This window comes from Sceloporus occidentalis, unplaced genomic scaffold, assembly GCF_023333645.1.
Source record: "Sceloporus occidentalis isolate IW3139 unplaced genomic scaffold, rSceOcc1.0.p SCAF_280, whole genome shotgun sequence".
Classification (NCBI taxonomy): Eukaryota; Metazoa; Chordata; class Lepidosauria; order Squamata; family Phrynosomatidae; genus Sceloporus; species Sceloporus occidentalis.
Genome location: NW_028317260.1, coordinates 674,799 through 697,487, shown reverse-complemented (window position 1 = coordinate 697,487; position 22,689 = coordinate 674,799). Strand labels below are relative to the sequence as shown.

The 22,689-nt window shown below is 42.0% G+C and overlaps 1 protein-coding gene across 2 annotated transcripts in view; it reads left to right on the top strand.

The window, feature by feature from the left end:
* Positions 1-972: 972 nt before the first annotated feature.
* The window catches only part of LOC149275562 (SH3 and multiple ankyrin repeat domains protein 1-like), a 53,682-nt gene continuing 31,965 nt past the window's right edge, over positions 973-22,689 (top strand). The window contains exons 1-13 of one of the 2 annotated variants that reach the window (XM_089504595.1): positions 973-1,098; positions 1,162-1,242; positions 7,844-8,047; positions 8,363-8,434; positions 8,815-8,923; positions 10,743-10,894; positions 14,145-14,312; positions 14,962-15,078; positions 16,113-16,190; positions 16,812-16,878; positions 17,104-17,386; positions 17,694-17,857; positions 19,916-20,029. In XM_089504595.1, coding sequence (XP_089360721.1) covers positions 973-1,098; positions 1,162-1,242; positions 7,844-8,047; positions 8,363-8,434; positions 8,815-8,923; positions 10,743-10,894; positions 14,145-14,312; positions 14,962-15,078; positions 16,113-16,190; positions 16,812-16,878; positions 17,104-17,386; positions 17,694-17,857; positions 19,916-20,029 — 1,735 coding nt within the window. Of the gene's footprint in view, positions 1,243-7,843; positions 8,048-8,362; positions 8,435-8,814; positions 8,924-10,742; positions 10,895-14,144; positions 14,313-14,961; positions 15,079-16,112; positions 16,191-16,811; positions 16,879-17,103; positions 17,387-17,693; positions 17,858-19,915; positions 20,030-22,689 lie in introns of both variants that reach the window. The other variant, XM_089504594.1, reaches the window with a different exon arrangement.

The following is a 22,689-nucleotide window of genomic DNA, read 5'->3' as shown; positions in this document are numbered from 1 at the left end:
AATATATTTAATAATAAATGTATATATTTTATATATATTAAATATATATTAATATATATTAAATAATAATAAATGTATATTTTTATATATATTCATTTTAAAAAATTTTAGATAGCTCTTCGCTTTCAAATAGGTATCACTGACGTACGTAGCAAGACATATGTGTTCTTTGAAACCAACATAAAGTGGAACAGAGTAGAGTACAGGGAAGGGAGAGCATGTTAAAAGAGACAGCCGAGGTTGCCATGTGAACACAGTACAGCGCAGACATTGAGCTTTTGAAGATAAATTGTGGAAAAAAAAAAATACAAAAAAAAATAAAAAATAAATCCAAGGATGATAACTTGCTTAAAAGTGAACCACACTGTGTCAGTTTTGTGCATGTACCTTGTTCAGGAGACCTATTCATTATTGTTCTCCTGTGGTGCCTTTGTAAAACCTTCTGAATACGGTACTTTCTGTAACAAGCTTTGCTGCAATCACAATTTTGTGCGGCGAGCGAGAGGAAATATGTTTTTGGGGTATGCAAAGTTTTAAAATTAATTGTAAAAGGTAATTAATAATTGATGACGTCTCATTGGGGAAGATTCAGAGCATCGCTACGCCTCATGGCAATGAAATCAATGTATTGGGCTAAGGAGGCAGGAGACATATCTTATGGATGGGGGACTCCAGGGTCTTCTTTATGCTAGCCCAAGAAGGGGCAAATGCCCTGGGCCCTTGCTGTGTTCGGGGCATTGGGTGAGACCCGAAAAAAATATTTCTGCTCAAGGAGCCTTCACCATTTTGGGCCATAGTCTATAGACATTATTTTGCCTGGGGAAAAGTCATGTCTCACACACAATTAAAAGGGTTTTTGGTTTCTTTGGGCTAGTTTCTTTTGAACCAGTACGTGATAGATGATACTGAAGGACTTTTGTTTCCATCTTCCAGCTGGCATTGTAATGCTGCTGTGGTTCTGCCTTCCTGACAATGCCCCAGAGTCCTGTGTCAAGCGAGGAGGAGAGGAGGAGCGTCTCCGAATACCCTGGGGAAGAATCAGACTCAGACACCTCCAGAGAGGGTACCGTCCCTGGAGGGAAAAATAATCCCACTTCTGCCACCAGCACTGTTGGTCCTAACCCTCTTTCATCATCGTCGGTGGCTGCACGCAGAATAAAGGAAAGGTCGATGTCGGTTCCTGAAGACTCCCATTTCAGTATGATGGTCTTCCGCATCGGGATACCTGACCTGCATCAGACGGTAAGGCATATTTCCTATCAGTCCACATCATTAAAATGATAGTAAAGTCTCAGAACACGTAAGAACTATAATTTTCCCAGCAGAATCTTTAAAGCTATACTGGGCAATGGCCTTTTCCAAACCACAGATTATCAAGATTCCTGTGGGGTCAAGACTTACGTCACAACCCAACTTCTTGGGGTGGTGAAGGTCACTTTGGTCATTTAGTACCCCACAAATGAGGGTGTTTTCATGGGTCACTTCCATCTTTTCAAGGACCTAAGCCAACAATTGCTGACCACTTAAAAAAACTCTGCAAGTGCTTTAATAAATTCCTATTCAGGTTTTTTTAAAAATTAAAAAACTTTCACAACTAAATATCACCATGGAACAATGTTTCCCTTAATGTGGTTTTCACATAATTAAAGCTACAATGGCAGAATATATCATGGTCACTTTATCTCAACCACAACTCGATGCAATAAGTAGAACAAATTGCCTACATATATGATTCGCAATTTAATATGGGCCACGGTTAAATAACATTACAATCTCACTTCGTCGCCCACATAGCTGGTTGAGTAGGATGATTCAGGCCATCAAGTCATATGCATTATGTATGAGATTACAGGAAATCAGGACCTGAATGTATTCATTATTTTATATCTAGCGTACGTCAGTAGACAAACCAATAATGGGTAATTCGCTAGAAAAGCTGACCGTGGCGTTATTGGGTAAAATTGCCGTTTAAGGGTCCCTGTGCTTTGCAGCTAATAAATATCATCTACGTCAGACCCCAATTAAGATGGAGATTTAGGTTGCAAAAAAGGATTTTTAAAGACTTGATCCTGAAGTAGAGCTGAAACATTGAACCGGTTTCCAATGATGCATTGTATTTTTCATATTGATTTCCATTTGGGTTTCCAATAACCTAGATTTCCTGGGGACGATACTTTTAAAAAAAGATACCCTGCCCCGTGAACCCCTCGTTAGGAATCTGCAGTCTTATATTGCAAAGTCTTCATTAGAATTACTCCTAGTTGGCCACTCGATTCATTTTGAAGGCAACCTGGCAAGTGATGGACATCACTGTCTCTTCACGAAGTTGAGCTGGAGACCCTTGCGTGTTCCTTAGCATGTCTCAGACATTAAAACTAAATACCTAAGTACCTTTTTTTTTTTTTTAAGAAAAAGACCCCAAAAACATGTAAGTTGGACGTATTCTTCTAAGACCAGATGAATCTTGCGCCCTACCGAAAATATTTCTACGCTCTTCTACATTTGCATTTGATAGGAAGCCACCATTAAGCGGTCTGTATCCTAAGTTATGCTTTTAGCTCCCACTCCCTTTTTCAATTTTCTTTTCTTATGCTATCGCGAGGTCCCCTGGGTGGTCATTACCCGCGAGTTATGATTAATGTCTAACTCAGCACAAACAAAATCAAATAAACAGTGTTCCCTTGGCCGGCTTCCCTTTCTCTCTGAGTCAACCTCTCATTAAAGCCCAGATTTCACCATACATGAAGGACTACGGGGAGTCTCCAGGAGACACTTTTAAGAAGATACGTTAGAGTACGTTAGCGATTTCATTTCTGCTGTAGAGAGGACAGGAATTAAATGACTTTAATCAGCACATCATTTTAGCTGATCTGCAAATCTTGACGGTCTTCTGTACAGAGCATCATTTTTGCAGAATTGTAGGACCACTCATAATGGAGCAGTCCGAGTCCAAGGCCGTTTGCCACTTCTGCACCCGTTGTAGCACCGATACGTCTCGCTCGAGCAGGTATCTGAAAGACACTTAGTTGGCAAAGTTTCTTCTTTTCCTGCTTCAATTTTCTGAATGCTTCAGGAGACACAAAGCACAAGCATGACATCATAATAAGTCGGTCTTCCAGATACCCCCTACCAATACATACAGGTAAGGAGACCACCAGTAACACAAATCAACGGTGCCCAAAGCTACATACAAAATGGCAAAGGAAGAAGCCCACGAAACAATGAGGAAGGAGTCACAACGTGACGTACATTGTGTCCTTACGACCCAGGACTCACTTGATACTTTGCTCATATTGACACGAGTGTGTTTTAGTTTGCTTGACATGGAAGTAAATTCCCAATAGTAGAGGCGGTTATGCTTTTATCGTGATAGAATGTTAGGTCTCTTTCCATTGAGAATGTTATACGATGTCAGAAAAGGAATGCGATGACACGGGAAGCCAATATAGATTTGATTTCTCACTAGACCGCAATATCCACTGTGGATAGAAACATTTTACCACCGTTCGCGGGGGTTCTGTTCTGCGACTTTTGATTTTTGGAGGCGATTGACGGAAGCTCAGCAGTGTTACGTTAGACTTTACAGCTTACAGAATCGACAAAAAAAGAAGGGTAGAAATAAAAAACAAACATACAGCGGGTTGTCTGTGTGTCGTGTAATAAATAATGAAATTGAATAGTGTGTCCAAACTAATTTTCTTAAGACATCGCTACAAAAATACACTATAGGACAGAAGTATTAGGGACACCTGACTATTCCACCAACAGGGCATCAAATTCTAAATACATAGACATTAATATATAGCCGGTTACCCCTTTTTCAGCTATAAAAGCTTGCACTCTTCTGGGAAGGCTTTCCACAAGATTTTGGAGAGTTTTTGTGGGAATTTTTGCCCGTTCATCCAGTAGAGCGTTTGTGAGGTCAGGTGCTGATGTTGGATGAGACGACCGGCTCACAATCTCCGTTCCAGCGGCCGGTCAAGTTCTTCCACACCAAACCCATCCAATGTCTTTATGGACCATGCTTTGTCCGCTGGGGCGCACTCATGCCGGAATAGAAAAGGGTCTTCCTATATAGCGGAATGGTCCATAAACACATGGTTGGATGACCTTGGTGTGGAAGAACTTGACCGGCCCCGTACAATTTGTATGTCCAGCCCCCATAAAACATATTGCAATCATCATCATATCCCCACCACCTTCATTAGACCCCCAACCTTAATTGACACTCTCTCATACCGACACTCAAACACACATCACCCTCAATGGAATGTCAGACATGTAAACATATACATCGCAACCACACAAACCACACTAAGTTTCCGTGTTGGAACATGACCAGTCCTGGGCAGATCGGGTGCTGGAAAATGCGTTCAGCGTCCGGATATATCTGGCCGCATGCTACATGAGCATAAAAATGATACTCTTTCCTGAATAGACACATAAAAAGTAGATCCAGGCCATATGAGCTTCCAATCTATTCTATATACACATTCTGGAGCAGCTGTTCTTTTGCCCTCCAAATTATTATCTATTCATGTTCCAGAGATACTGCCAATCAGTGTATGAGCTTTGGGAATTTAGGAATCCAGCAATAAAGAGATAACATAGTCACACGAACCCACACATCGTCTCTCCAACCTGACACCGTTTGCAGGATGCCACATTACTTGACCCTGCGGCTCGCCGTAGATCTCTGCATCAGCCAGCCATGTTGAGGTGGCTTCTAGATCTGCCCCGGGGCAGACACCCTAACCGGACTTTTTTTGTGGTATCCCAGTAGGTCTGCTTTAAAAAAAGGCCCTTGAAATGGGAGGGGGTGGGAACACTGAAAATTAAGGGTTTTTAGAACACGCAAAATACAAACAAAACAAAAACAAAATAACAACCTATACTGAAATACTTAACTTTTTTAAAGTGCATTGAAAGAAAATAAAAAAAAGACTTGAAATAGTGATAGTTCTCATGAAATCAGTCTGATAATAAAGTCTGGGAATACAGCCAAGACCAAATTACACCTGGCAGCTAAATCCCCGTTAGACACTTGTGTTGAGTACGGTGGTATCGGCACTTGAAAAGTGAATCAGAAGTATCTAAATAATGCACTTCCTGCATTAAAGGTGCAGTTCCACATCCTCTGCTCAAATTTAATACCTTTGTAAACTAAATGCAGCGTTGGAATTGTCACTCCTAGACCTGTTTAATGTCCAGACCCTTCTCGGAGACTATTCTTTGTTATTTAATCAAGTACCATTCTGCCTCGATCATATTTTTCCTAATTTGTGTCAAAGACAGGCACTGATTGGCCATTGCCATAGAAACAAAAAAAACACCCAAACTTCTTAAATTCTCTTGTCGATTTGTAGGGTACGTAAAGTATGCCATGGATCGTGTAAGGGGCTTATAGAAGACTTGCAACATACACACACACCCACTCATACTAACACACATCTGTCGAATCTCTTTCTTCAGGAACTGGATGTTCCTCAAGTCGTTCAAACTTCTGTCGGCAAAGAAAATCAGTGTAAAGAAATGTTTTAATAAATGGAATTATTCCGAGAGAGAGAGAGAGAGAAGTCCTTTAATAGACTTAGTACTCTGCCGAAGATCTGGTCTCTATAAAAATAAAATCTAAAATTCACGTCGTAGCCCAAGGCTTTATTTTACATTATTATTCATTCATGTTTCTAGCTGCCTGTTTTTGGACATATTTTCCGGAAATCGTGTTTTACTAGGAATATTTTTTTTTAATTTTTATTTTGCAACGGTGGCCATGAGCTGATGTTTTACACGCTAGATTTGTCCATTAGTCTCTGGGTCATGGTTGGATGAGTCGAACTCTTTATTGTACCACTAAATGGTTTAGTGGATCTTTATGTCGTTTTCATCACCTCGTCTTTTATATTTGGGAACTCATACATTTTTTAATGAGTATCGCAATCAAAATAGTCTTAAAAATAATGGTTTTTAGACATTTCTATGTAGACAAAAATCCAGACTCTTTATTGTACCACCTTATGGCAAACAATAGAATGACTGGCAACAACCCAGCATGGATTGCTTAACTTTCATTCATTATTTTACCAAGCTGGTAATTTTACATCTTTCTGAAAATACCTCCCCTTCGAATGTATTGTTCTACTGGTCAAAATACTTTACTTCGCTGTCTGAAAACAAAGAGGAAAAATAAAAAGGCAAGAGATAGGCTAAAAGATTGGGCAGCGGGCAACCAACTGCACAAACAAAAGTTCTAGTTATATTTAAATGCCTTTGTGAACACCTGGCCATCACACCTATATGAGCTTGTTGGACATCCCATTCAAAAACCATGGGCATTAATATGAAGTTGGTGCCCCCTTTGCAGCTTCCACTCTTCTGGGAAGGCTCTCCACAAGATTTTGGGGGATTTCTGTGGGGATTTTTGCCCATTCATCCAGTAGAGCGTTTGTGAGGTCAGGCACTGATGTTGGACGAGACGCCCGGCTCGCAGTCTCCGTTCCAGTTCATCCCAAAGGTGTTCGATGGGGTTGAGGTCGGGACTCTGTGCGGCCGGTCAAGTTCTTCCGCATCAAACTCATCCGACCATGGGCTTTGCTTTGTGCGCTGGGGCGCAGTCATGCTGGAATAGAAAAGGGTCTTCCCCAAACTGTTCCCACAAAGTTGGAAGCAAAGCATTGTCCACAATGTCTTGGTGTACTGAAGCAAGGTAATTAACATTACCCTTCACTGGAACTAAGGGGCCCAAACCCTGAAAAAACAGCCCCAGACTATTATCCCTCCTCCACCAAACATTACGCATTCCGGTAGCTAACGTTCTCCTGGCATCCGCCAAACCCAGATTTGTCCATCAGACTTCCAGATAGTGAGAGCCATGGCTGCCTATGTTCTTAATTCTGTATTCCTGTTAGCAATGTGTCTGGCTGAAACACTTCAACTCAATAACTATGGGGGGTATCTACATACTTTTGGTCATATAGATTTTTCTGCTATTTTCCAGCCCAAGGGGAAAAAAATAGGAGCTTCTTCTACATGGATTATCAACAACTCGTTTTCTGTCTTGGACAAACCTTATTCATCGTATTTAATGTTATTATTAGCAAGGGTTCATAACAAACACACACGATTGCAGTTAACTACATGGATGCACAATTTTGTAACAGTAACAGATGTATGTTCTTTGTCCGTAATTGATTACTACAGAAGCTTTAAATTAGATTCCATCTGTCAATCATTAACTCCGATTAAGTTAAGCTCTAATTTTGTCCGGAGAAAAATTCTGCCTGCTCTCCTGGCACCTTTACCCGATATGATTCCATTACTCGTCATGGCTCACTTTAAGCTCACAGTGAGAGGGCTTTGGTGCTTTTAACATCTCCATGGAAACAGTAACCACAAAAAAGTACAAGCTATCATCACCTTGGAAACGATGGCGCAATGATCCATTTGAAGGGATACAGTGTCTTTAAAAAAATAAAAAAGTGAAACATTTAAAAGAACATACTGTATAAAAAGACCTTTAGAGGGAAATTTAAAATATCCTTGCTACCTAGAACCCGGGTGCTTCCATGAATGTGTGGTTCAGAGAACATTAAATTACAGTATATAACTAAATATATAGGAGTGTTAGGAAAAATTATTCTGTCAATCATGTTTGGATAGATGTTATTAGGATAATATTTGATTTCTCCAATCAAAAACATACAAATGCAGAACATGACATTTATTACTGCTAAACAGTTCTAGGTTGGCTTCAATTAATACAAGGGGGCTTTTGAAAGTAGGGTTGTACGGTTGTGGTCTTGCATGTAATACATTTTATAATAATCTTAATTATGATTTGCAGAAATGTCTCCGATTTAATCCAGATGCCACCATCTGGGTTGCAAAGCAGCAGATCCTGTGTACCCTGAACGAGAGTCTCAAAGATGTCCTCAACTATGGCCTCTTCCAACCAGCGACCAACGGAAGAGACGCCAAGTTTTTGGATGAAGAACGCCTCCTTCGTGAATATCCTCAGTCTTTTGAAAAGGGTGTTCCGTATTTGGAGGTATGTAGCATAAACCCTAAATTGGTTTCTCATCTTTTTATGGCGATCACAGGCAGAAAGCCACATATATACATTTACGTTATAAAAGCAGTCTTCGGGTTTTCCACCACTAATGAGAACTGAGGAAACCTAGAATTTGATAAGAATTGGCCCATGTTTCCTTCCACATTATGGCTTGCCCCTCTAAGACATACTGTATGATGGCTTGATTATAGAATTATATTACATATAGTCATTAGGGTTTTCTCCAAGTCTAAAACGTTGTGCTTGAAGTGACGTCTCTTTTCTCATTCTCACTTCTCCGTTTGCTCTCAGTTCCGCTATAAGACTCGCGTTTACAAACAGACTAACCTTGATGAAAAGCAACTGGCCAAGCTCCACACCAAGGTGAGTTGAGGTGCCCAGGCCCAGCTGTAGGGTTTCCAGCAGTCTACTTTGGGTACCACATGAAAGAACCCCATGGTGATGTGTCCCGCATGGACTCTAGTAAAATTAGGTGGGGTGGACCGCAAGCTGTCTATATTCTGACCCTTATCCTCACCACAAGGCATGTCCTAGACCAACGCACCCACCCAAATCCCAGTCCTTCCTCTAAACTATCTAACACCCAACTATCAACCTTTCTCTCAGAAGTGTTTTGTGGATAACAACCACTTTTAATCGACTACCACATGTGTACGTATGTTTTGTGTACGGTCGTAACACATAGGATGGGCTTTGGCACAGATGGATAATGAGTAGAATGTCCTGAATTATCGTTGTTTTAGGCTGGTCTTAAAAAGTTCCTGGAGTACATTCAGCATGCTTCGGCAGAGAAGGTGGCCAGATTGCTGGACAAAGGCCTGGACCCCAACTATCACGATTCAGAAACTGGAGGTAAGCTGATGGGACCGAAGACGACAAGTCAGGAGAAGCAAGACCGCCAACAACTATTGTTTTAAGCCTTGCGACTGTCAAAAAAACAAACAATGGTGGGGTTGTGGATAAATAAGCAGCACTGGTATGAATAATGCTTTTATATATAAACTGCATTAACCTTTCTAACAGATCAAAACACGACATACAGAACGATCCCGTATCGTCGTCATAGATCTATAGAATGTTAACATATCATTAGTGGAAAGTTACAACATAATTACAAAAATTTTTTTTTTTCAAAAAATCAGCCGCTAAATAAATATAATAACGCACCTGCATTCGTTTTACAAACCAATGAGGAAAGAAAAAAACACTAAATTGAGCTGTCTTGCACATCTGAGATTGTATTTTCTTTCTGTATTTCTCAGTTGCCATGTCAATAGCCTATCAAGTGCTTGCCTTTGTGTCATGTGACGTTTAAGTATTCCCTTCCAAAAAAAATGTAAAGATTTTTTTCTAAAAGAGCTTTGCGTTTTGTCAAAAAGTATTCCGTTTTATGAAGATTTAATAAACATTTTTTATTAATATTTTTTCAATTAAATAATAATTTGTTTAATAAATTGTTCCTCGCCAGAGAACGGCCGCATATTTTTCTACATTGATACACAACATTATATTGTCAGGTCTATATAATTTTTTGAAATAAAACCAATTTTACTATTAGCACTGAATAATTAGTGCCCTATAAATGTGGGGTTATGTAATCAGAGGAGAACCTGAAAGACAGACGCTAGCAAGTCATAAACAAACACTGTGAATCAATACGCTGCCATTAGACTAGCATAGGACACAACAGATCAATAGAACGTTATCATCAGTGAAAAATATAGCTGATTAACACTACGGATGAGGCGTATAAGTAAAAGACGATGCTTTCCATTATAAAACATGACCCATTTATCCCTAATTTGCCCCTGGAAATGATAGGAATCACATATGAAGAAGAGCTATGTAGATAATAAAGAGACCTTAGTCTTGAAAGCTTGCACTTTGCCGTTTTACCAAACGCAGTAGAATTCTATTCCTTTATGAAGATCTTGTGGTTGATGTTTTCTAGGGGAAAATCGGTCATAAAATGTGATCGAATTGTGACATTTTATTCCCAAAATGTATTTTATTTTTATAGTTAATGTCACCAGGGTTACCTGAAGTGAAATTTTTTTGTAAAATAAAGCATTTTTTAATTCACGGATAATAGTAAACGCCCCCCCCCCCCAAGTTGTCATAACTTGATCCATAGCTGCGGGTAGAAACGTTGTTACAATGTTATGACTTTTCCCACTAGGGTGTCATAATACACATTAGCACGGCTCGGCTATAACTAAAGTGGATCCGTCACCAAATATCTTCTGCTGAGATAATGTATCCCAGAATGCAGTTCACCCGAGCTTACTGATTGGCTGTTTACTTACAAGCTGTTAGGCTTTGGACGGAGGAAATTATGTCAAAGTCCCCCTTCGCCCAAAGAATTCAATTTTTACGACATCTCCTCAGAAATACTATACAGAAGATATATTAAAAAATGTACCCAAAAACACAAGGATTTCTTTTATTTTTATTTGTTTATTTTGGGGGATGGGACCCCACTTTAAATCATTGAGCTGGATTTCCACAAATGTGCGCAATGTAGCCATTAATGGTGCAGGGGTGAGATGGAGGATTCAGTAGAGTTGGTCTTCTATGTCACAAAGTTAGGAGATGAAATACTTTGTTACTTTCATGTATGGCATTCTAAAACTCTATCAGTTTGACTCTGTATTTCATGCTCATTTTTTAGAGACACCTCTTACTCTGGCGTCCCAGCTTGAAGGGACTGTGGACGTCATTAGGATGCTTTGTCTCGGAGGTGCCCACATCGATTTCAGAGCACGAGATGGGACAACAGCTCTTCACAAAGCGGTCTGCGCTCGAAACTACAATGCCCTAATGGTATGGTCCATATATAAAGATGCTTTATGTACATATGGTTTAGTTAACTAAGGGTAGGTTCTACCTGCCCCCAAGATAAAACACATAAGACCCTTCCGGCGCCTGTCTAAATCGCTCATTTTTCCTCTTCTAAAGACCTTAATCAGTCATCTGTCTTGTCTTAGATTCAGGAGCCATATGCCTACCCCTCACATGTTTAAATCCCCTCACTGTCTTGTTCTAACATTTCTCCTCCTTTGAAATAAAAAAAAACCTTCCCTCCTGTACTGTTAAAGTCCCAAACAAGTCCCCGCAAGAACTCTTATCAACCCAACTGAGGTGCGCAATCAGAGGAATAAGCATCTTACGCAATAGGATGGCGCGCTCCGAGAAAAAGCAACAAACACAAATCCTATGATTTTGTTGTAAAAGCGACTCGTTAATCAGGTTCCAGCGTCGGTGGCATTGACCTTAAAACGAAAAGAATCCCGCAGATTGTGAATTGCTCATCTCCGACATGTACGGCCGCCTTTTACGCTATGTGACCCTATCTGTATTAAGTGATTGATTCAGGGAATACCCCGGGATGAAAGCGTAAGAGTAATGATTATGGTATATGGTGATAGATGGGATCACGAGTCTCTATGATTCATACATCAGTAGAAGCCGCCAAGAAAACCCGCTTGTCAAACATACATTAGGTCTCTGAAGGTTAATCGGGGAAGACCCGTCGCTTTGTGTTATCTATGTTGGTGTATAAATCCGGCAGCCTTTTATGCTTTATCTGTGGATAAAGATGTGTCACAAGCTAGAACGTCAGCTGCTGCTCTTTAGGTCATCAATGGCTGGTAGGTTCTAGATTGGAGAACTGGATTTTGGTCAGATAAATTGTCCAAGGCGTCAAAGGCTTGCATGAATGTGAATGGAAATCAAGACTTGAGGTCCTGAATTTCGCTGTCCTGCCAAGCTCTACCCCTGCCCCGAAAAGAGACAGAGTGACAAAATTGGGACTGTTCAGTGTAAAGCAGGACAGTTGGGAGGCCTAATGTATGCATTAGAAGCCCACATTATATGTTTATCATGGGAGCATCTTTCTTAACTTGATCTTCTAAGGATCTGCATCTTGAAGTTCTCTACCCCGCTATTAGGTTCCTAGTTGTTGAATGGCTCTGGTGGTCTTTGAGTGGTGAGGAGAAGGGAGAGAACTTTGGGACAGGGAACTAATATGCTGGTTTTGCCAGGCGATTGTAAACAATTTATGGATTTAGTTTCAAGAACTAGAAGGAAGCAGTTCCATTAGCAGTCAGTTCACAGGACCCCATCAGAGTGGGCCAACACTATGTTACATCAACACCATGGACGCCATGTCTAAAAATGACCCCTTAGTCCTATTTTATGTGTGTAACGCTGCGTAACGCTGTTCAAAATGGATTAATACAGACAACTTTGAGACTTCAGCCCAATAGAGCCAGAATGGGTTTTTATTGGGGGACAGATGATAGTTCAGTGCCCCCCTGAGGGCAATGGGAGTTACAATCCAAAACACCTTGAATTGTAAAGCCAATTGAATAATGTCTACGATACGAGTAACCGTCAGTTTCCAATCCAAGGTTAAAAATTCCTGAATAAGCAATATGAAAAAGCTTTGACTGACACTCCAAATTTCTTCTGAATTTTTATCAGCCGTGACAGGGCCCGAGGGTTAACGAGTTGCATTGTTAAGTAACTCAGATAAAGGCAAGTGCCCCATATGTCCAAAACCATGCCATGGTGTTAGCGGGGGCATCCGAGACCCCCTAACAACCTATCTAGCTTTGGTTTTCGCCAATGTTTACATCCGGATTCTCTGCCATAGACACATTACAGAGGATTTTGGAACGCAGGCAGAGTCTAACGTCCTCCTGCCGGCTTCACATATTGGATTGCAGCCCAGTAGCAGACACTACCCCTGCAGGGGTTAATTACTGGCGGGGGGGATTCTGTTTCCTTGGAAACCATATTTGGAAAAAAAAATGCCCCTTTTTGCCCCCCACGGAGGGGTTATTGTAGAAAGCTAAATGGATTACCAACCCTCCTCCTACTCTCCTATTAAACAGCAGCTCTCCCGTTGCCATAGGAGCAAATTAGTATAAAGCATATTGAGGTCAGTAGTAGCAGGAAGATAGTAACCTGCTGTGCCACCAACAGAGGATCCACGTGCCAGTGAGCCCTGTTAACCCGTCGGCGACCAGACCGGCCTGGGAGGGGTGTGTGTGTGTGTGTGTGCGTTCTTTGCTATGTGATTCTGGCCAACCCTGTTGCCAAGGGGTTAATTTGCTCTCCCTTTTAACCCATCATGCTCTTATAGAATAGTAAAATTGCGTTAAGATCTAAAGAATTAGGATCTTACTCCTTAAATTGCAAAAAAAAGAAAAAAGAAAAAAAAAGTCATTAACCCTTTCAGTGCCACGGGAGATGTTTTGAATAATCCATGTAGATTCTTTACCCATAAAGCAATTTCTTTCTATAACAATTGGATACTTTTTTTATATTTTAAAAAAAAAATCCCTAAAGTTTGTTTGAATAAAATAAAAAATATGCACTATTTTAACCGAGCGGAGATTCATGCCATACGAGGTCAGCCCTGCAAATCAAATTACTTCCTACTAGTCCCTCTTGTCTCCACTTCCTTTTAAAGCTCCAACAACCAATCAGCTTCCATTAATGGAATGGCACATGTGGGTAATGCATTCTGAATGATTGTTCCAGATTTTAACTCTTTATTAGCCATTCATTAAGCTTCCATTGAACCAAATGATACAAACAGACCTTATGGAGAGCGTGACTTGTCAGGAGGTGAAGCTGTTCAGTGTTACGACACCTTTAATCAAGCACGGATTTAATGATAAGCCATATAGCAATGAGATGTTACCAAATCACATACCTCCCAAGTGTCCCACTGCAGGAAGGACAGTCCCTCTTTATAAACCGTATTCCTCATTTCTAGGAGGTCAGAATGTTTGCTGGATATGAGGGTATCACAGGGTTCTACGGCCCTAAAAGCCCCGATAATGTGTATAGAAACAGCAGTAAACCAATATATTAATTAAAAATCAATAAAAGAATCCTAATATTTTCCTAATTCCCCTGTTTTCTGAAAAACAAAACTTAACAGGGGTACGATGACCTTCAGCAGGAATAGGAGGCATTCGGTGTCTTATTTCACTGGGGGTTCTTCTCTCAAACCCAAATATTTGTTATCTGCTAATACGTTTGAAACTACTCTTTGCAGACGCTCTTGGATCTTGGCGGGTCTCCAAATTACAAGGATCGTCGGGGACTGACGCCTCTGTACCACACCGCCATGGTAGGAGGGGACCCGCGGTGCTGCGAGTTACTGCTGTACAATCGGGCTTTAATTGGCACTTTGGATGAGAACGGATGGCAAGAAGTCCATCAGGTAACAAAAAAACGTAGTCTTTGAAAAACCACATTGTACGAGACTTTTCATATTAAATACGTATCGATAGATGTGAAGAAACCACAGGTGATGCCACCAACACATGGACCACCCTTTCTTCTGGGAGCCCAAAGGCCAGAAGTCCTTAGCTCCACATGGTGGCCGATGTGCCACCTGGACAGTATTTAAAACTCCAATATGTCATATGACTTGTTGGCCACCCCACACATAACATCACAGTAATCTCCCACAAAAGCTGACAAGTGTTGGAGAAGGTATGAAGGAGTTGTTGGTCCAGGCATCTTCTGGTATCCATAGGCAGGGGATACCTGCTTCACAGGAGACCAGCCCAACATGGAATCTGATGGCAGATCAGCCTCATTCCCTCCATCTATATGCCTATCCATTGAACGGTTACATTCCCTTACTGTGTTAACGTTTACCACTTCTGCTGAGAGTCCGTTCCACTTATGGACAACCGTCTCAGTCAAGTACTTACATCACATCTAGATATAGGACATTTAGAGCAGCTGATCAAGGTTAGGAGCTTTAGCAGAAAAAGATGTACCTCTCTGCCATCCTTGCTTCTGTTCTAAATGGTAGACAGTTGATATTCAGTGGGTTGTTTTCCTTCTTGCCTCCTCTCTAGGCTTGTCAGCATGGACACTCGCAGCATTTAGAACATCTACTTTTCTATGGTGCCGACCCGGCAGCTCAGAATGCTTCTGGAAACACCGCGCTCCATATCTGTGCCCTGTACAACAAGGTCAGCAGCATTGCCTCTCTTCTTCGCTCGGTGTCAGGCGTAATTACCCCGGCTGCCTTAATATTCTCGGACTGACAGTCGCATCAGGTCTCGGGCTTTGCCTCTGGTGTCATGGTTCATTAAATCTCCTTTGCTCTTCCTCGGGTGGCAGTAGGTAGATCTGGCTGATTTGGGAAGTCCTGACTCATGACTTGGCCAAGCTGGGGGGTCTATGGCTTTAGCCGCAGTGTCACTCACTCATCATATAAAGAGATGGCCAAAGGCACTTTACGTGCTGTCAGATACAACTCCCATAATCCTGAGCCGGGGCACTTGCATTAACAGTAACTGCTCCTTCAGGGTGATTCGTGTGCAGGTTTTTACCATGTGTGGCCCATAGACATTCCACCTTGATTTTCGAGTCTATAGTTGGGGTTGATCATCAAGAAGAGACCTCTGAGGTCTTTTTTCCATTGACATTATCTCTTGGGCTAATACAGCTATATCTATTTTTCTTTTAGTTTTTGATCATAAAATTGTATGACCCACAGGCGGCTTCAATTTCAATTTGGGTCCCAATGAGGGACTGGCCGTCGGAAACAAGGGCACTTGGGATGTATGTTACCCCAGTGCTGTCTAATCTCATCCTCATTGCTGGAAAATAGAAATGTTTCCATGATAATTCTTTACACCTTGGTGTGCGATGTTAATTACACGTAAATAGAGACATGTACAGCGCTGCCGAATGTGATGGCGCTATATCAATCAATCCTAAATGTTCACATTCTGACAGTCTCATGGCCCTTATGGACTGGTTTGGTCAAGATCGATATAATAAATTATAATTTATTATTATATATAACATATACAGTATATATACATACACATTCTATATATTATTTTTCCCAGTACACCAGGGGGTTAAATGTTTCCCTTATTAAAGGATCTATATTGCCCTCTAGTGGCCATGGCGATGCAGCACGCATATCGTTCACACTGCTTGTCACAAAAACTGACAATATTTTCCTGTTTTCCCTATATTTCTATCATTTTAGGAAAGCAGCGCCCGGATCCTGCTTTACCGCGGGGCACGAAAGGATATAAAGAACCATAGCGGCCAGACCCCATTCCAGGCAAGTTCCTAGACTACTCCTTTCACCAATAACTATAGATATATATATATAAATAGTTCTAGTTTAAAATTGTACGTGTAAAGAAACAAGTCAAAACCTCCCTTCTGGGGGCTCAATACCTGGAAAAATGGTGTCCAGCGTTATTATCTGTTCTGAAGAATGTATGACCTGATAGATCCCACCGGTCCACCTTCTATACCTTTACACCTCGTAAATGAGTTACTCTGTAACTACTGCGTTCTGGTCGCCGTCCACCAGCCTAATTCCGCAGCCCATTATCAGCCTTGCTCGGTCCCCGGGTGACGTGAGCATCCAGCCCCATCCTCCATGCTTTAGAATACAGTGTTTGTTTTCTGCGTTTATTTTTAATTCCCTTTTTTTCAGCCTCCGGCTATGAAGGTTGTGCATAATTTAGAGCGATTTGTCACAGCCCAATGCACTCTCTTAATTTGACGCGGCTATCACTATCATCGCGGAACTTATGAATATCCACCAAATGCGTTTTTATTTGCCATCCCTTTTTTCTTCTGCTTTTTAGCTCTCTCTCTCTCTCTCTCTCTCTCTCTTCCATCTGTCTTCTCCTTCTAACTTTATGTTCTATTTTATTTCTCTGTCTTGCAGGTTGCGGTTATATCAGGAAATTTTGAGCTGGGCGAACTAATAAAAAGCCACAGAGATTCTGATGTCGGTGAGTAGATTCTATGAACGAGTCGGATAGCTTGATGGTGGAACTTGGCCAAGGTTGGATTTATACTCGTTACTCCTGAGCACAAAAGCTCCAAAAGCCATCTTAAGGCACGTTGTGAGAACCATTTGGTGGCTACCATTATCGAGTCATTCCATTGTTTCTGATGGACTATTGAATGAAGTTTGGCGGATGGCGTCAGGTCTGATCATTGTATTGTCTTCTCAGTACCCTTTCAGGAATCTCCTTCCTATGCAGTCCATCGGCGCGAAGGCGGAAGAGCTCTCTCCGTTCCTCACGTCCTTCTCCGTGCCAATAGCGACAATAGCCTTTCACTGCCCGATTGGATGGTCTTTTCTTCTTCCACTGCCAACACTGTCACTCTACAGGGACAAAAGGCCTCAGGGGGAACTCTCCGCAGCTCCAGTAGCCCACGTGGCGCTCGAAATCGATCACCTTCAAGAGGACGCCATACAGAGGAGTCCAAGAAACAGCCACGTGGGCGCCCAAGGTACTAATAATGAGAAGTCATTATTAAAGCAAGCATTCTACACTCTGCCTGTTCATCAAACTAGAATGCCTTTGTCACAGATGGATCCCTGCAGGGCTCAATATACTGATATATATATAATATCTGTAATGTCCAAGTTTCCAGAACCACAATAATTTAAGAGATAATCCAAAGTGAGATCCCTCAAGCTTGAGCATGGTACGAAGGTTGTGTTTACTCGTTAGAGAGGACGTATACCCAACCTCGTGTCTTATGTTGATCATGAATATTAATATTTTCCTCATTCTGATCTCTCTTTTCTAATCAGTTCTAGTGGCTCAACCAAAGAGCCTTCTGGTAGCGGAACCACCAATCATCGTATGAAACGGAAGCTGTATTCGGCAGTGCCCGGACGTACGTTTGTTGTCATAAAGCCCTACCAAGCCCAAGGGGAAGGAGAAATGTCTCTCAGCAAAGGAGAAAAAGTCAAAGGTAATTAAAAGCTACCATTCAAATCCAGCTATGGAAATAAGGGAGGACACGGGTAGACATGGATGGGTTTCTGTCATCATAATTGGGTTGAGAAGCCAAACCAAAGCCAACTGGATGGTCCCAATGCTAATAGCTCAGAGCTGCAGCTGCCCCAGGTCCTCAAGATGAGGGATACACTTCAGCTTCCCTGTAAAAAAAACCTTGCTTCCAGAAGTTGATGTAATGCCAATGTGGTTTGGGACCTTGAACATTGCTTCAGGTACCAAGACCCCAATGACTCTGCAATGATTAATGACTAAACTCGGACATGGACTGCACTTATCAGTGACTCAAAGAACAGCACGCAGAAGAGTTGGCATGTAGATGGAACTTAAGATAAAAATACAAGCATTTTATATCCATCTCTATTCTTTTTTGCAAATGTGAATTGAATTTTTTTTTAAAGAGGATATCTCAGAACAGAACCTTACTCAACACAGCTTGTGTGTTAATAGGAAGAAAATTTGGCAGCTTGGTAAACACATTTAGGAGAACCATGGAGTAGAATTGACTTCAAATCCTACATTTTTATTTAATGAAAAGTCATAACGAGTTCTTAACCAATCACTTGGTTTGTAAGACAAATTACTGGATTTCCACCACAACCAAATACATAGGAATCTTGGAGTTCAAAAGCTTGGTCGGTTCTGGTCTGATCTGTCCTTCAGGATTCCTCTAATTCAAGGAGGAGACTTGATGGCCAACATGAGCTACCTTGAACCAGAGAGCATCAGACGTAACAATACCAGCTATCGGTGACCCACAACTCCTCTGATCCGCAGCGACGGTGAAATTACCAATTCAATGGTTAAGATTAAACATTCTTTTTTTCCATACTGGTTTGGGAAATAAGAAAGAGAAAGAGGACGTTTAAGTGCAGACGATAAGCCTGCACCTGTAGGTACTTGAGAGGTATATGAAGTACAACAGCTATTTACGATCTCTAAAGTATGATGCAACAGTGACCTCTCGTGGAATGCGAAAAAAGTGATTTCGCCTCCCCCCCAAAAACCTGTGAATTTGAAGAAGACTTCTTTGGTGCTTTGACACCGGAACATTATCTAGAATTTGCATCTTAATGAAGAGCCCTCTAAGATGATCAGGCGCGGCGTATGTGCTCCGTACTTAAGAGTGCTTTAGGGAAAGCTTGCCTCTTGCCGTGGCGGGTACATTTAGCTGGTAACAGTGCTGCATCATGCGTAGATTATGGTCCCGCACTGCTGTAAGAACAGCACAGCATTGATATGAGGCTTACCGTTTGATTAGAATGCAGTTTACCCATCTGTGTACTCCGCTCGGGGCTGCAGTGCAGTATCGTAGGAGGAATGATAAATAAAGATACATCGTAGCATCTTATTAAGCCCCCTGACGAAGAACGCTTCCCTGTAATCTGTTCCAGCCTTCCTGGGCGTTCGATACATGCTTGTGAACATTCTTAATCAGCTGACCCTGAGACTCTTTAAATGCTAACCCTCCATCACAAAGATTCCATTTCTAGATGGAAGTTGAGTTGTCCTTGAGGTCAACCTCGCAGAACAAAAGTAGGACCTCTAATTTATCAGAAGATAAAGAAACAATTTGATTTACGAGGTCTGCCCCTTCCTTACTTTAACGAGAATTGACATTTTTTCCCAAAATATCGGAACCTTATACAACGGCGTGAAGGGTATTTTATGTATTACATACTGCCGGTGGTCACGTTTCTTGGACAGTCCCAACAAAGGGACTGGGGCATTTTTCTAACCGTACTAGGGAGGCTCTGGGTGTCTACGGACCCCAGGCAGCGATATTTGGAGCCCACCTGTAATGGAAGGGATAAAAACAAAAAACAAAAAACAAAATGTCATGTAAGGAAACGTCTGAATCTTTGATCTTAGCTTTGCGTGTTTTCTGGCTAAAGGTAGAGGAACTTGGGTGAAATGGGGGGCAAAATAGTGTTCGGATATCAGGCGTAGAATTTCTATAATAAACTTTTTGTCTTCTGCATCCAATTAACGCGTGACTTTTGGCTTTTCACAGTCCTGAGCGTTGGGGAAGGAGGATTTTGGGAAGGAAATGCTAAAGGTCGAACAGGATGGTTCCCTTCTGACTGTGTGGAGGAAATACCAACGAAACCCCAGGAAGGGAAGCAAGGTACCTCTCATGTCTCATCACAAATACATTACTTATTACTTATTTACACGGTTCGCCAGAAATAACATATGCAAATCAACATGCAAATGAGACATTTAATCAACATTATCTCACCCATAGCTATATGCTTAAACCCAACACCTGATCATGTTGAGATGGAGCCAAAAACCTCTTCAGTTATGATCATTCACAAGCTGGCATGAAGCCTCCTACAGCAGGGAAAAATATGATTTTAGATGAGGGTCGCCACTAAGAAGAAGAACCAGTAGCCGTTCATTGGACCCAAGAAAGCTACCCATGCCTACACCCAGGACTGGGTCCACACTGGGCAGCTTTCCGAACTTTGGTGCCCCATTGTGATATTTAGGTAATGGTGGCATCATTGTGAGCATAGGATGGGGCAATAAGAGGAGCATGTGGTGGAGCAGGGCTGGGGTTTGCGCAAGAGACCACATTCTCCATCCCATTGTGGGCCATCTTCTGCTTCTGTTACATTGTTTCCTGATGGTCAGGGGCGGGCCGGGGGGCAGGGGGGCAATTGCCCCCCAGGCCGCCCGAAATCTAATCTAAACGGCCGCTGGGTGCACGGCCAGCAGCATCAACACCCAGCGGCCGCGTGCGACGGCCGCCTAGTGATGGGAGCAATGCCAGCGTGAGGGGTGAAAGCTCCGGAATAGATGGGCTGATTCGGTGGCACAATGGGCCACTTGACTTGACTTGCCCCCAGGCCTTAGGCTGCCAGCCCTCCCCTGCTGATGGTCCTATGGTGCATCAGTGCTTCGTGAACGGGGCGAGGAGATCCCCTTGTAGCCGGCCCTTATACACGACGGAGCGCTGTGTCTAGCTGGCACAGGGTCCATAATGATCTTACTCCGTGCCCCTGTCTTTGAAATGCAGAGTGCCAGCATCTAACATTACATGCATGCACTCGGCATAGAGGAAGGCAGCCCCGGGGGTAAGTGGTAGCGGCAGCTCCGTTAAGCATAGGGCAGCACCCTGCCAGGATACGCTGCTGAGTCCTCGGTCTTGTTATCACTGATAGATTGCTAATTGGCTTAGTAAAGACACACCAGCCAGAAGTCTAGTGCCTTTATACACAGGCTGTAAATCACCTCCATTCTCGCTCACATTAGTCATGTTTACCCAGTAAATGTGTTCAGGTTCATAAAAATGAATGATTAAATGCAAAAGTTGGACTTTGCTGCCACCCAGTGGTTGTCAACATGAACTGCAAGCCATACCTGCCCCCCCCCCTCCTTTCCCGGTTTCTAACATAAAGACTTAAGCTTCCGGTAACAATTCTGATACACAGTTTCTGAGATGTAGAAACAGCCTTCTTCGTCGATACGTTGATACGATGCTTGCCCTTCAAGCTTCCACTTGGACATATTCAGAAATCAGAGGTCCTTGTCCACAAACAGGTCAATCACAAGCAACAAAAACATGTTATTTACAATAAAAAAAAGCACCATTTCATCTACAAAACATCCAGTGGCTTTAGCATATTAATTTAGCACATACTGAGGTGTCCTTTTAGTCTTTAAAGATGTAAGGATATCAAGACAACACAGAACATCAAGAAAAATGTTTCTGCTGACATGGCAACAAAACCCTGAACCTATCAGTGACTTCCATTTCCGTCATATGACTATTGATTAGAATATTGCATTCCCCCCCAAAAATATAAATGGGCAACGCTTGCATATACTGTACACGGTTATATATAAATCAGTGTTTAGTGGCAGTTTACGATTTCTATAATTGATATGTAATGGAAATAGTTACGTCTCGTATTGGGCCCACCGGACAAACAAATCCTGATTTTGATAGATATTATGTATCTGGAATTGTTAGACAAAAAGAAAAAAAAAAAAACATTCAAAAAAATGTCCAAATTCATGAAATTTGACATCAATATACTAAAATAAATCGTAATGAGATGTTGTTGGATATCTTTTATTGCCCCACCGCCTCCTCCCGTGGATGGTGGCCGAAGAACTTTTAGGGTTAAATAAAGGAATACAGGAATAAAAAGATAAGAATAACGAAAAAGTGTCCCTTTGCCACGGGACACCCCGATTATCTCCCAACGCCCCGGTCTATGTCATCCTCCTGGCTTCTGTAATATATACAGTGTGGTTACTTTTAAAGTTGCCTCTCGGGTTATTCGGCTGCCGTGTTTACTCTTCAATGTGAGAAGACGCACAATTTGTGAAAATCAGCTGTTGTTTTTACCTCTAATCACGTTTAATTAGCATTCATTACTAAAAGCCGCATTGTCAATTAGGACTGTTGCCTTTTTCTTTCCATCCACTGTACTTTCCATCTTTTTGACTTCTTCTATCATACGATAACATAAATCATGAGTTATTACATCAGGCCCTAAAGCTCGCGAGGGGACCGCTAGGTCTCAGTGTGGCCACTAGACACCCATAGTCCAGCGAGGGGCCATCTGGACCCCAAAGCCCACAAGGGTCCAGACTTGTATAGCAGGGCTCAAGGGCTAATGAGATAGACCATGACAGATCAGGACGGCTGGGCCCCCCTGCTGGCTCGGGCCCCCCTGCTGGCTCGGGCCCCGTACCCACTGATGGTGGTCCTCATTCAATACCGTGTTCGTGTATTCACATCTTAATGCCAGCGGACTCCATAGCCCTAAA